At 40.0% G+C, this 14,780-nt stretch overlaps 4 protein-coding genes across 4 annotated transcripts; 2 read left to right on the top strand and 2 right to left on the bottom strand.

Annotated features, from left to right (window-relative positions):
• The first annotated feature begins 162 nt into the window (after nt 1–162).
• Nucleotides 163–2,658, top strand: LOC146709961 (nuclear factor 7, ovary-like). Its single transcript, XM_085457206.1, has one exon. It carries the CDS (start codon nt 165–167, stop codon nt 1,569–1,571), a length of 1,407 nt encoding a protein of 468 aa, XP_085313332.1. The 5' UTR covers nt 163–164; the 3' UTR covers nt 1,572–2,658.
• A 909-nt stretch (nt 2,659–3,567) lies between these two features.
• Nucleotides 3,568–4,734, bottom strand: LOC146709962 (uncharacterized). Its single transcript, XM_085457969.1, has one exon. It carries the CDS (start codon nt 4,732–4,734, stop codon nt 3,568–3,570), a length of 1,167 nt encoding a protein of 388 aa, XP_085314095.1.
• A 1,790-nt stretch (nt 4,735–6,524) lies between these two features.
• Nucleotides 6,525–9,034, top strand: LOC146709963 (E3 ubiquitin-protein ligase TRIM39-like). Its single transcript, XM_085457213.1, has one exon. The coding sequence runs from the start codon at nt 6,733–6,735 to the stop codon at nt 8,134–8,136; it is 1,404 nt and encodes a 467-aa protein (XP_085313339.1). The 5' UTR covers nt 6,525–6,732; the 3' UTR covers nt 8,137–9,034.
• Nucleotides 9,035–11,315: 2,281 nt separating this feature from the next.
• Nucleotides 11,316–14,780, bottom strand: LOC146709964 (secretory carrier-associated membrane protein 3-like). The gene is made up of 4 exons (XM_085457970.1): nt 14,672–14,780; nt 12,472–12,637; nt 12,234–12,335; nt 11,316–11,650 (listed from the first exon to the last, which is right to left on the bottom strand). Exons 1-4 carry the CDS (start codon nt 14,778–14,780, stop codon nt 11,524–11,526), a joined length of 504 nt encoding a protein of 167 aa, XP_085314096.1. The 3' UTR covers nt 11,316–11,523.

Here is a 14,780-nt window from a genome sequence, read left to right on the forward strand (position 1 = left end):
GGGGAAATAATTCTTCACAGCAGAAGTAAACGTAACACAGCATCGTAATCCTGCATTTCAACCTGCCTTTGACTGAAGAAAAACAAGCAAAGAGAAAGTGAAGTTGAACTTCCTCCTTTCATGCTCTGCGCTGTAGCTTTTTACTTTCAACTGAGAACGAGAGAATGGCTTATAATCCAGAGAAGGACCTGTCCTGTCCTGTCTGCCACGACATCTTTGATATTCCTGTCGTCCTGGCATGCAGCCACAGCTTCTGTAAAACCTGTGTGGAGACCTGGTGGAGAGACAAACCCATAAAAGAGTGTCCGGTTTGTAAGGAAAGACCTTTGCTGGGTGAGCCACCGGTTAGTTCAGCCTTAAAGAACCTGTGTGAGGCCTTCTTACAAAAGAAAGATCAAAATGCTTCTGCATTCTCTGAAACTGTTTGCAGTCTGCACCATGAGAAACTGAGAGTCTTCTGTTTGAATCATCAGCAGCCAGCGTGCCTCGTCTGTCGAGATTCAAAAATACATCTCGGCCACAGCTTCAGACCCGTTAATGAAGCTGCAGAAGATCACAGAAAGGATCTCAAGGAATCCTTGAAACCTTTACAGGAGAAACTGAAAGTGTTTGAAGAAGTTAAAGAAAAGTTTGATGAAGCAGCAGAACACATTAGGGTCCAGGCCCAGCAGGCAGAGAAACAAATTAAGGAGGAGTTTAAGAAGTTGCATCAGTTTCTACAAGATGAAGAGGAGGCCAGAATCACTGCTTTAAAAGAGGAAGAGGAGCAGAAGAGTCAAATGATGAAGGGGAAGATTGAAGGTCTGAGCAGAGAGATAGCCGCTCTTTCAGAAATAATCAGAGCCACGGAAGAGGAGCTGAGAGCTGAAGATGTCTCGTTCCTGCAGAACTACAAAGCTGCAGTGGAATTAATCCAGCAGTGCCCTCTGTTGGATGATCCAGAGCTGGCCACAGGAGCTCTGATAGATATGGCCAAACACCTGGGCAACCTAACCTACAACATCTGGAATGAGATGAAGGCGATAGTCTCCTACTTTCCTGTGATTCTGGATCCAAACACAGCTCATCCAGAGCTCATCCTATCAGAAGATCTGACTGCCGTAAGATCTGTAGAGGGGCATCAGCTTCCTGACAATCCGGAGAGGTTTGGCTGCTATTGCATTGTCCTGGGCTCTGAGGGCTTTGACTCAGGCACCCACAGCTGGGATGTTGAGGTTAGAGACTCTACAGGCTGGGTCTTGGGTGTAGCAGCAGAGTCTGTACAAAGAAAAAGTGAAATAAAATCTGGACTTTGGCGGATAATGGGGCTAATTGAAGATAAATATGCAGCATGCTCCCCATCACAACACACCTTTATTCACCCACTGAAGGAGTTCCAGCGGATCAGAGTTCATCTGAACTGGGACGAAGGAAAGCTGTCATTCTCTGATCTCGATACTGACACACACATACACACCTTCATACACACTTTCACGGAGAAGCTGTTTCCATACTTCATCAATAAGAAAGAACACCAGCTAAAAATACTTCCGCTGAAGGTTTCTACAACAGTAAAACTGCTTAATCAATGAAAATGATGGGATTATCAAATACTATAGGTCATTTTATTTGTTCAAAGATCTTTTCTTTGTTCTTGACTTCTGATGAAGCTAATATTGAAAGCATGCTAATGTTACTTAAACGACACATGCTTAAGATTTTGTACTGAGTTTGAATAGGTCAGATCATTTTGTATGGTATGTTAGGCTGGGAAAGAAAAAAAGTCTGAGTTGAATATGATGTCAATTACTATAATGGACATTTCACAATAAAATTCACATCATGTAAATATATTTCTTTCAGTAATGTTGTATCTAATGTAGGCTAATGTAAGCGACTAGCTTATTTGGATTTTGGTATGCATGCCTTCTGGTCCACTAGCATTTTAGATAGCAGCTAAATTGCAACGTGCATGTCTGGTAGCATTGGCAATTTTTAAAACAAAAAGTTGGGCTATAGCAAATGCTTTTGTTTTGTTTTTGTTGTAAAATCAAAGGATTTTTCATTATAAAATGTTTTCAATATTTGTTTGTGTTAGTTTTACAGTGGCTCAATATTCATTTGATACAATAAAGGGATGGCGTCTCATTTCACCACAAAAATCAGTGTTGGCTAATACTGAATATACTGATCATGTATTAGTCTGCTGATGTTTTAAACACTTTATGGTTCAAGTAGCTTTACAATTGTCCATCCATCCATTTTCTTCCACTTATCCAGGTCAGCGTGGTGTTGTGGTGGGGTGTATGTCAGGCTCCACCACAACACCACTCAGCCAATGCTATGCACTAAGTATGTAGCATTAGCTTATGAGTTTGCACCCTCTACGGTTCTGTGTTCTGTAATTTCCATTTATGTATTTATTCTATGGTGTGTGTTTCTTATAATCTCTCATGCATACTGTATGTCTTGACAAGTGTGTGTATGTGGTGGGGCTGATGTTACACACTTACATAAATATTGTCATGAATAGCAGTCTGAAGACAAACCAGACTTGTGGTTGTGGCAGGAACATTTCTTATATCTCATGTTATATCATTATAAGCAACACAAGCTTCTTCGCTAAAGCAATGGTAGCAAGTTTAACTGTAAATAAATATCTGTACCTGTTTTAAGGAGCTTCATTGTGTTTTATTTTTTTATTTTTTTTATCAACCAATAGTTTTCCATTCATACGCTTATCTTTTATTCAACTTTTGAAGAATCTGTGCATTCCAGTGATAAAATATCCAAACAGAAAATCCAAGAAGGTGAAGTAAAATTCGGGCGAAGAGATTACTTCTTCTTCTTTGGACTGCTCTTTTTAGGGATCCTCACAGCAGATCATCTAATCCTGTCTCTAGCACCCTCTTCTGTCACACCACTGCTGCTGACAGTTTCAATTTCTAGTTTTTCCAATTCAATTTTTATTGACAGACTTTATGTCCATAGTCCAAAAAAAAGAAAGAAAAAGAAACAAGACAAAACACAACATATAAACCTTAATAAAAAAATATTAAATATTTGTAAAAATATAAAACCATAATATACATAAAATACACAATTACTTAGAAGAAATCAATAAATACACAAACACTTCAGCCAGTGCTTCCTCAGACTAGATGAGTAACTGGAACCACTCACCGCCGGATCTGTGAGTGCTAAAATTATACTGTTACTAGAGCCATCCAGTTGTTCCCTAAAAGTGAACATCAGATTTCTTAAACGTGCTTTAAAAATCCAAACACCCACAGCTACAAACATCTGACTGGCACTACCGCCTCTAGGTATCCTACGAAGGATTCTCATTGCATCATTATGTGCAACATGCAGGTTCTGCGTGTCTGTGAAGGTTCTCAGTCATCCAGGTCATCGTAGTCTAAGGAGCTTGGAAAGAAAAGCGTCTGGACTTCTTTAAGTTGCTTGAAGACGTTTCACCTCTCATCCGAGAAGCTTCTTCAGTTCTAAGGTCAAATGGCGGAGAGTCCCAGATTTAAACCCCGTGGGGCTACCCCCAAAAGAGGGACAAAAGGACCCCCTGATGATCCTCTACCTAATCACATGAGCCAAGGTGTGAAAACAGGTGTGGGTCACAATTTCGGGTGAGCTCATTGTGAAACCTATCCCCACCCTATCATGTGATTTCCTGAGGTCAGATGGCCCAGGATGTGAGTGAGTGTTAAGGCGTTTGGGAAGGGATCCCAAAACTGGATTAGAGATGGCAGACAGTTGGTGTCGTAAACCCCCGCCTCTGTTCAAAGATGGTCGCTCACAATGGACATAAATGGCTTCTTTCACTCCTCTTTCAAACCATCTGTCCTCTCTGTCCAAAATGTGAACATTGGCATCCTCAAAAGAGTGACCTTTGTCTTTTTGATGTAGATGGACAGCCGAGTCTTGTCCTGTGGAGGTGGCTCTTCTATGTTGTGCCATGCGCTTGTGAAGTGGCTGTTTGGTCTCTCCAATGTAGAGGTCTGGGCATTCCTCGCTGCACTGTACAGCATACACTATATTGTTAAGTTTGTGTTTAGGAGTTTTGTCTTTGGGATGAACCCGTTTCTGTCTGAGTGTGTTGCTGGATTTGAAATGCACTGGGATGTCGTGCTTGGAGAAAACTCTCCTGAGTTTTATGTAGCCTGATACACCGGCTACATGAGGGATGACAATGTTGTTGCGTCTGTCTTTCTTATCCTCCCTCGCTGGTGTCTGATCTTCTTTTCTGTGCATCTTTGCTGACTTTATAAACGCCCAATTAGGATAGCCGCACGTTTTGAGTGCTTCCTTTACACGTGTGTGTTCCTTCTTTTTACCTTCAGGCTTAGAGGGAACATGTTCTGCCCGGTGGTGTAGGGTCCTAATTACTCCAAGTTTGTGTTCCAGAGGGTGATGGGAGTCAAAGCGGAGGTACTGGTCCGTGTGTGTGGGCTTCCGGTAAACTTCGATGTTGAGTTTGCCGTTCTCTTCAATGTGCACAGCGCAGTCCAGGAAAGGCAAACAGTTGTCCTTTGTGTCTTTCCTGGTGAACTTGATGTTTTTATCCACGGCGTTAATGTGCGCAGTGAAGGATTCCACTTCTTGTGTTTTGATTTTGACCCAGGTGTTGTCTACATATCTGTACCAGTGGCTGGGTGCACCCCCTTTAAAAGAGCTAAGAGCCTTTCTTTCCACTTCTTCCATGTAAAGGTTGGCTACAACAGGTGACACAGGGGAGCCCATGGCACAGCCATGTTTTTTGTCTGTAGAAACCCTCGTTGTATTTGAAATATGTGGTGGTAAAGCAGAGGTCTAACAGTGTGCAAATCTGATCAGGTGTGAAGTTGCTGCATGCGGGTTCTGCATGCTACATTGTTTGTAGGATGACCACAAGGGGGAAGTATATAGCAGTGTGCAATATGCTTTAAACAAAGCCACTTTAACTGGAAGTGAACAAAAGCTGAATTTGCGTGCAATAATATTTGCCTGCACATAGAGCTTACAACATTGTCTGTATATGTCATCATCATCATTCATCATTCTCAGCTGTATGGACAAATCATCAACATATAAATTAAATAAAATTGGAGATAAAATCCCACCCTGTCTGACACCATTGCTAACACCAAATTCCCCATTTAACCTGCATCTTCTAATGAGTGTACCAGCAAGACAGAATCCTCACAATGTATCGAGGAACTCCCCGTTGCTTCAATTTATCAAGAAGTTTTCTGTGGTTCGCTCGATCAAAAGCTTTGGAGGCATCAATGAAACACATGAGGACAGATTAATTTTTTGCCCTATTCTTTGAGTGCATATATGCACATCCCAGTGCAGTGCTTTTGGAGACAAACTGATTATCCAGGGAAGAGATGAACACACTATCTCTGTCAAACAAGATTCTTTCTAGCACATTAGATAAAATACTGGCTAGTGCAATCGGCCTATAATTATCCAGACGGCTCACTTTTGCAGCTTTATCCTTCATAACTGGTACAAGTAAAATACACAGCATGGAGTCTGGTAGTACTCCACGAATCATAAACCCAGTGAAGCAGAGCGCTAGAAGAGGAGCTAGTCTTAAACTAGCATGTTTTATTCTCTCAGCTGCAGACTCATTGCAGTTTAAGGTTTGACAGTAAATATGTAACTGAATTCAAACATAGGCTTAATCTGTTTGCAAATTTGATATGAGGCCAGGAAATACAGCATATGTGTCCTGTTTTAGGATCATATAGCCTATTAGACTAATGTTTACAGAAAAATAAAACTGTTGTAAAATTGTTTGCTGCCAACAAAAAAAAATAGATGCAAATTTATTCCTTGATTTAAGAATCTATCTTCATTACTGATACCTATCAGGGAAATGCAAAAACTTTAAACCCTCTTACCCTCCCCACAAAAGTCTGAAGGAACTTCAGGAAGGGTGACACTATTTTCTGGAGAATTGATTGGTAAATACGCAGTGATTTCATATCTGCTGACCTCTAATGTGAAACCTAATCTGGTCCAGAGCAACAGCACAAGTTACAGTGGTGTTCGACAATGGTAAGAAGTGAACCACCATCATAGTACAGAAAAGCCAGGGTTAAGACTAACAAGGAATCCTGCTTCAAAGCACAGGCCTCAGCTCATTTTCTCTTCTTTTTTTGGCAGTTATACTTCTACAGCATGTTTGCAGAATTCTCCTATTATCATTTAAAAATACTTTGTCTTTCTCTTCAAATGTCCCTGGAATTGCATAAAACTATAAGTTGGTGCTACATTTCATACCTTACCTGAATGCAGCAGAAATAAGTGCCTAACCTACTTCTATTTTAGTTGTTACCAAAAAGGGGAGGAGCTTCTTTTGTTGGTCTTGTCTAATACAGAAACTATATTTAAGGTGCTGTGCCCTGACATAGTGGCTTAATGTCTGACACACATTACCTGGAAAAACGTCACCTAAGAAATACCTGGAAACGGTTGTTGCTCATCCAGTAGGGAGAAAGAGACACGCCCTGAGAGGGAGAGAACGATTATCTCATTCAGATCAGACACACGACTTCCTGAGGGGGGAAAGCAACAGCAGCAAATACTGTGAGTACTGCAACTTTAAATTGCTATCCCATCTGTGATTCTAAGAAGGAAAAACAAGAGACTGGGATCTTCCGGGAACTTTCTGGAGGAGTGAGATTAGCCACGAATGACTGCTGTCGCATTGTGCTTTCTGCCTGCCGTGTTTTCAGCTTCAGTGAGATAATGGCTTTCCAGTCTGAGGAGGACCTCTCCTGTACTGTCTGCTTGGATATTTTTAAAGATCCTGTTGTCCTCTCCTGTAGCCACAGCTTCTGTAAAAGCTGTCTGCAGACATGGTGGGGTGATAAAACAGTACATGAGTGCCCTCTTTGTAAAAGGAAATCATCGAGGAGTGACCCACCTCGAAACCTGGCATTAGCAAAGGCGTGTAAGGCATTTCAAATGGAGAGAGATCAGAGGGTTTCTGTGGAGTCAGAGGCTCTCTGTTGCCTGCACTCAGAAAAATTCAAACTCTTTTGTCTGGACCATCAGCTGCTGGTGTGTCTTATCTGCAGAGACTCAAAAATGCATACCAACCACAGGTTTAGACCCATCCAAGAATTTGCACAGGAGCAAAAAAAGGGGCTCCAGAAATCCTTGAAGCCTTTACATGAGAAACTGAAAGTATTTGAACAAATTAAAGAAAAGTGTGATAAAACAGCAGAACACATTAAGGTCCAGGCTCGCCACACAGAGAGACAGATTAAAGAGCATTTTAAGAGGATGCACCAGTTTCTACAAGAGGAAGAGGAGGCCAGGATCACTGCACTGAGGGAGGAAGAGGAGCAGAAGTTTAAGACAATACAGGAGAAGATTGAAAGTCTGATCAGAGAGATAGCAGCTCTTTCAGAAACGATTAGAGCCACGGAGGAGGAGCTGAAAGCCGAAGACGTCTCATTCCTGCAGAACTACAACGATGCAGTGAAGTTAGTCCAACAGCAGCCCCTACTGGATGATCCAGAGCTGGCCACAGGAGCTCTGATAGATGTGGCTAAACACCTGGGCAACCTGACCTTCAACATCTGGAACAAAATGAAGAAAATGGTCTCCTACTTTCCTGTGATTCTGGATCCAAACACTGCCAACCCAGAATTTATCCTCTCTGAAGATTTGACAAGTGTAAGTCACGGAGAGCGACAGAAGCTTCCCGAAAACCCAGAGAGGACTGATTATCATCGTTCTGTCCATGGCTGGGAGGGCTTTAACTCAGGGACCCACAGCTGGGATGTTGAAGTGGGAGACAACACAGCCTGGTTTGTTGGAGTGGCAGCCGAATCCATTCAGAAAAGGGAGCGGGTAAAATCAGGATTCTGGCAAATCGAGTTCTATAATGGTAAATACAGCACACGCATACTGGGAGCCCCACCGTCTGCTCTCCGAGTAAAAAAGAAGCTGCAGAGGATCAGAGTTCATCTGGACTGGAACAGAGGAAAGCTGTCATTCTTTGATCCTGATACTGGCTCACACTTACAGAGTTTCACACACTCTTGCACTGACAAGCTGTTTCCATGCATAGGTACTTTAAACGACATGCCACTGAAGATATTACCAGACAAAATTTCTGTAACAAGAGATTATCTCAGTTAAAGTTTGGTGTATTTGATAAGCAGATGCATTGTCCTTCTGTGCGTGGACAGACACCAAGGTAATGTGTCAAAGTATCACACACATGACCCAGAACCTAAGGTTTCTCAGCAGAAAACTGCAACGAAATGAGAAGATTAATGGTTTTCTCACCCCCCGTAAGTGGTTTTAATGTTACTAATGTTTGCATGCTGTAAAATCTGTAGACTTGACCCCCCAGAAATCAAGAAGTGGGAAATTCTGCCTGCGTTTCAATCATGTTCAAAGTACTTATTTACCTACTTAAGAAGGATAATAGCTGATTTATCCTACAGCAATAAATGAATGGGGTGTATTGCCATGAACAATTATGTCAGGTTTGTTTTGAATTAATGAAGTGTAAACCATGGTATATTGGAAAACTAGTACATCCAATAACAGTATTGAAAAGAAGAAAAATGCGAATTCAAATGCAAGGCTAACATTATGCTAATGTAGACATATGCACTTTTTCTTGTTTTTATAACTCGGTTCTGATCATCTCTCTACAACCCACATTTCAGAAAAAGTAACGGTTGCTTAAGGTTTGTCATTTTCAAGTTAACATTATCAGCTCAGTTTCTCTTGTGATGTCGGGTGGCTGTAGCTCAGGAGGTAGCGCCGGTTAACGACTAGTTTCAAGGTTAGTGGTTCAATCCCTGGTTATTCTAAACTGTATGGATGCTACCCAAGAATGGGTAAATGGGGCATGTTGTGTACGGTACTTTGGGTGCTTAGCTAGAATATAAAAGTTCTATATAAGGTCCATGTTAGGGTGATAGAGACACATAGATATAAAGACATCATTTACTACAGCACGGTTTCAACAACAGTGTTAACAATTAAGCTGAAAAGAGGCAATAATGTAGCATACTGAAGTAAAACTACTTAAAGTTAAATGCACTTTTTATTACTTTAGTTCAGATAATTAGAATACACTTTTTAATGATGTGCACCATACACAAGTTGTTTGTACTTGTAGAAACTATACAACATGTTAAAACACCCAGAACTCACTGTTGTCTCATCTGTGTGCCCCATACACAGCACAAATGTGTGTATCAATTATGTGACAGATCTCCTCTGTTTCTATCCTATGCCTAATTTGCTGTATTTACAGTAACACTGGTTTCATTAACATTTGAATGATAAAATGTAACATGAACTTTGACTGGTAGTCACTGATCACTGCAGAAGTCTTGGAGTCTTTTAGTTTGTTTTAATCTGATCCAAATCAGCGTATGAGTTTGCAAAACTTGGAACATTTTCCTGGTGTTTGGAAAATGTTGAACAGTCTTTGAGCTGCTTCCTGGAAAAAGAGCCCATGCCCGGTGGATTACATGTGATGCCTTTGTTTATTTTATTGCTAGTTGGTACAGTCTATGCATTCTGCACATCCGAAAGAATAACATTTTAACATAACTGGCTTCTTTTTACATACATGTTCTGAAAAATAGCTCAATATAACCAAGTCAGCTTGAAAAACTAGCATGGGTTTGGTAAATACACTTATAGAGTAAGTGCAGTGTTTCCTGCTTGTCTGGTGCCATTTCATAAAATGACCACATGGGGAGGCTGTAGACTTTTTCATTTTCATTTAAAGCCTTGGTTGTCACTGAGACTTTATTGCAGTCAACAGACACTTAAATAGGTACATCTTACTGATACTTTGTTTTGTTCATATTAATGTGACAGCATCATGCAAATTGCTCTTGGTTCTCCTTTGACCTCTGACATCGACGAGGCAGTTTTACTCCTGCTCACTGGACATTTTCTCTTTTTTTGGACCATTCTCTGTAAATATCAGGGATGGTTGTGTGGGAAATTCCCAGCATATATGCAGTTTCTGAAATTAGCCTGCCTTAAATCACCTTTGTTTCCTATTTTGATGCTTTTTTTTTCAGTTCTCACAGATGGGACAGACATGGCTGGGGGATAGGAAAGGGAGAAAGAAGAATGAAGGAAAAGAAAACCAGAGGGGAAGAGGGACAGTGAGAAAGGACACTTAAAAATATATAAATCTCCTCAATTAACCGTTGAGAGAAAAAAAAGGAAAAAAGAGAAAACAAGCAAAAAAGAAGAGAGCGGCATAATAAACACAACACCATCGCATTAATAGCTAACAGCAAATAACAGTAAATACTAAATATTGAACAATGTTGTGCTGCACGCAGGACCGACTGCGCACAATGTGCTTTTGAAACAGCAGCCAAGAAAGGTGTAGTTTGTGTCTGTGAACAGTGAACACCAGTGTGGATCAGCACACTTGTTTCTCCACGTAACGATCTGCTAGAGGGTATTCTGACGCTTGACTTGAACTTCAGAAGGTAGTCTTGACCTGTGTCTACATGATAAAACGATTACATGTTTTGACTTGCTGTCATGTGATTGGCTAATTTTAACTTTAACAAGAAATGGGAAAATGTACAGAAAAGTGAGTTTACATGTGCGGCGTTTGATTTGCACTTTTTGAATGTTACGCAATTGGTGGGTGTGTGTGAAAAAAAGTTTTTTTTCAAAATGCTTAAGAATAAACATTAAAGGTGTCTTTGTTGTTTTCTGTAGTTATTTTTGCACCACATATCTGTTTTTTAAATACTTTTTTTTATACATCCGATCAGCATTTATCGGGTTTGTGAATTTTTGTGTTTTGTTCTTCATATTTTCCTTCTTTACTTTTCAAACATTTCCCTTTTTCCTTTCAAAATATAAGAAATACTTTAAATGCTAATCGCTTCCTTTCATTCAACTGCATATCGTTAACTCTTACTGATGCAGTCAGTCTCAAAACTACACTTTATAAGAGAGCCAGTGTCATCCATACCATCATGAATAGGACTCATCTGGAAATTAATTCTTGTTGAATCTATTTATCTACCTGTCTATTTTTTTTAAGAAAACAAAGGTAATTTAAAAAGTATCAAGCGCGTTGGCAAAATTTGCTTTTACATATCATCTTTTTCATAATGTCTAATAAGCTTCATACAGTTAAACACAATTATTATGACTGAAACACACGCTTATTCTCGCTATTAATAAAAGTAGTATACATGTATGCCTGAATAAAAACAAACAGATGAGATGTTAGAACTCTTTTATTTTTGGAGCAGGCTTCAGGATCTTTATTACCTCCTGAATTTCCTCCTGAATTTAAATATTTTTAATGTTAGATTTAATTCAAAGTCAGCTGTTTAAATAAGAACAGCACATATTACATGAGGGGATATGACAGGTGAAATATTCAGTTTAAAATATACTGACAGCTCTCCAAGTAAGACTCTAAACTGAAATAAAACGGTTCAGTTATGAAGAGCTTAACTTTAATCTCAGCCAAACACTAAGATAAACCAAACATGAACATTTCTAAGTTATCTAAGTGACATCAACCTGAGTTGAACACGACATGACGGTTTCTGCAGTAAAAAGAGTGGCATTGATCATCATGATCGCACCGGCAATGCAACTGAAGCTCAGAGCTGAAAGGCTCACAATCCAACCACTGAAGGACAGAGAGAAACACACAAAGATCAAACATACAAGAACACATACTGTGAAAATAGAGGTTTAAAATAGTATCCTCATTTGTCCCTAAAATTGAATAGGTATTGATAAAACAATATGTAAAGCAGGTATTAAATATGCACTTATTATCATCACCAAATTAAAGACTTTTGAAGAAAATAAGCCTTTTTTCAACTCATTCGATTCATTTTTATGGCTTACAACAACTATACATGCATGATACAGAGAACAAGCAATGCACCTAGAATGAACAAAGTGCATGGGCAAGAACAACAAATGTAGGAATCACATTGCTCAAAAGATTCAGAAAGAATTTTGTATTAGTTCATTAGCCAATATGATTGGACTACCTTTCTCTATAGTTAAAAATAAGATCCAAGTCTTAATACTTCCAAATGAGCAGGATTTCTAGTATTGTTTAGACTTTAACTGAGCCATATACTTTTGGGTTTTAATGCAATAGTTGCTTTTCTATCAGTTTGACCTACTGACTGCCAGCAACCACTCGCCAGCTAGTTTTTAGCTGGGATAACAAAGAGATGTTTGTTTAGGTACCTTACCTGAACCCCCAACCAGGGATGCCGATGGTCATGATGACAAAGACAACCACTTGGGCAAAGAAAATGAAGAAGAAGGCAAAGAAGTTGAAGGAGCTGTCATTCCTAGAAGAGGGAACAATATAATTACTGAGCTGTCTGCACAGTAACTAACAACTCAGACAATTTTTTGTGAGTGTACTGAGCAAAAACCAAAAAGGAAAACAACTCTGAACTTCTTCACCAAGAAGGAGGTACACACCTGAAGGCTTTGTACACAGGTCGATACCAGCAGATAAAGGAGCAGGGAGTGAAAAGTACGACCCACAGGGCGGCAAGGCACAGACCAGAGCGAGCATCACTGGACGAGGTGATGCAGAACAGGGCCAGGGAAGAGGTCAGGTTGAAGAACAGCTTGCCTGTGCAGACTTGACATAGATAAACAACAAAGAGACTATGAATAAAAAGGAAAAGAACTGCAGCCTGACTTTAGGGATCAAAACCAAACAATCCTTCTCCCTTTTGACTCTGGCTGATGCAATATGATGCCATTTTTCACAGGTACTGTTGTCGTCTGCTGCCTGGTCAAGATTTCAGAGTGTGACAGGCCGTTATTAAAAAAGCTCCACACTGTTTTTAAATCTCTTGTTCTTTGCATTTTCACACAGAAACTGCATAATGTAATCTTAATAACACTTTCACGGTTTTCCAGGTGTCCTCAAAATCTGATAATTCTGCAAAAATCTAAATTATAATTATTAATGACACAAGCAGTTACAGGCTGTTTTTACTGGATACACCCTGTGACAGCTCAGTCAGCTGAATTGCATCAGCTCTTAAGAAAAGATGCAATTTGATGCCATCTGTCCATCTGTATGGACAGATGGCAGGAATATGCCAAATATGGTACTTTTGGTGCTGTCCTTTGGCATCTGATACCAGGCAGTATATCCTGCAGGTCTTAAAGCAAACAGTCCCCTCTAAAATCCCCTCTCTGAAACTTCACAAAATGCAGTTAGAAGTTCAATATTTATGCCCTCCATCATGTTTTCCAAAGCCATTCAGTGGTCCAAATTGGAATTTTTGCAAGGCCAATTCTGGCCTCCAGGCCTTATGTTTGACATCTCTGCTTTATCCATTTAAAACTGTAAAAGAACAAAACTAGAACTTGTTTCTGTTTTGTTTCCCTTCTATTTAGCAACATTTACTTTCTCTCTCACTTTCAAAATCCGTGTCAAGTGTCAGTATCAAGGAAATATTAAAGGCTCCTCTTACATTTTTTTACCTGGCCTAATCTAAGAGACAAGGTGTGGAGAAATTCTACAATTTCTCTTTGAAGGACTCAAGGAGAACTTCTGCAAGCTTAACCAGCTGGATTGGTTGTTTTGCAGATGCCCCATGTCAGTGTCCCCAAGTCTTTGATCTAACAGTGAAGCGCGAGTCTTTGTACAAACATTCAAGCTCTTGTGCCAGACAATGTAGGAGAAGTTACGCATGCACGAATCAGTTTACTGTCTCCAACTAGGAAGTCTTAAGTCTTGGAGGGGGGGGAGGGGGGGGAGGGGGGGGAGGGGGGGGGGGCAGTTATTCTCCCAGGCTGAAGAAGAATAAAGTCAAAAAACACTTTGGTGTCACTGGGATGTCATCAGTTCATTTCCTATTCGTTTAACAGGTGTTACAATGTATGAACACATCTGTTAGAGCCAATCTATAGAGAAATATTTTTGATACTGTTTCAGTTATTATGTTACATGTCGTGTAAGAAAACACAGCCATAAGTAAATTTAAGAATTTCAATGGATGATTATATTTCTCCCACTGAAAACCCTATGTCCAGAGGAACAAAATCAACTTTTGGGGATATTAGAACATTTCTTTGACAAAAAAAAAAGCAATCAGTGACAAGAAGTACTCTTTCTTCTGAAGAGTAGTGTAAGCTCCAGCATTGCAATGTCCTTTTTTAAACCATGACACCAGCACAATGTCACCCCTCAGGGCGTCTTTTTTCAATGCGCAGAGGGAACTTCAGCTACTATCAGCTGCCTTAGGTGCTCCTTAGGTGCTTTTATGAAGCAGATTAGGTTAGCTGGTGTTATCGCCAGGTACTTTATATAGAGTAACCAGTTATCCACCCTTCTTCATGTCATAATGAATCCAGCATCATGCACTCTGCTCCGTTGCACATATAAGTCTGGAAATGTGTTATATCCATGTTGTTATTATCTATTTATAAACTCTGTTGAGTACACAAAGCAATGAAAAAAAACTGGAGCCCAATTCTTTGTATCTGTGCATATACTTGATCAATAAAGCTGATTCTAAAAAAAAAAAGAATGTGGCTGGCTTCTTTTACTTGTGAAGCTGTGGGTGCTCAAAAATTGCAATAATCACGTACACAGTAAGAAATAAAAAATAATGTTGGACAACGGTCTTTTAAATCTGAAGGTTTCAAATTCTCTGACTTCTACACTTAACTCCCGTTGCTCCTGCTACGAGGTTGTGTGTCACAAGCTTCCGCTCTATACTCTCCAGCCCCTGGGGTTTCTTTGCCAGCTCCTCCTGCTTCCTCAT

The sequence above is a fragment of the Copadichromis virginalis genome, linkage group LG5, assembly GCF_057382275.1.
Source record: "Copadichromis virginalis isolate Kocher_CV1m ecotype Utaka linkage group LG5, C_Virginalis_male_GT1.1, whole genome shotgun sequence".
Lineage (NCBI taxonomy): Eukaryota > Metazoa > Chordata > Actinopteri > Cichliformes > Cichlidae > Copadichromis > Copadichromis virginalis.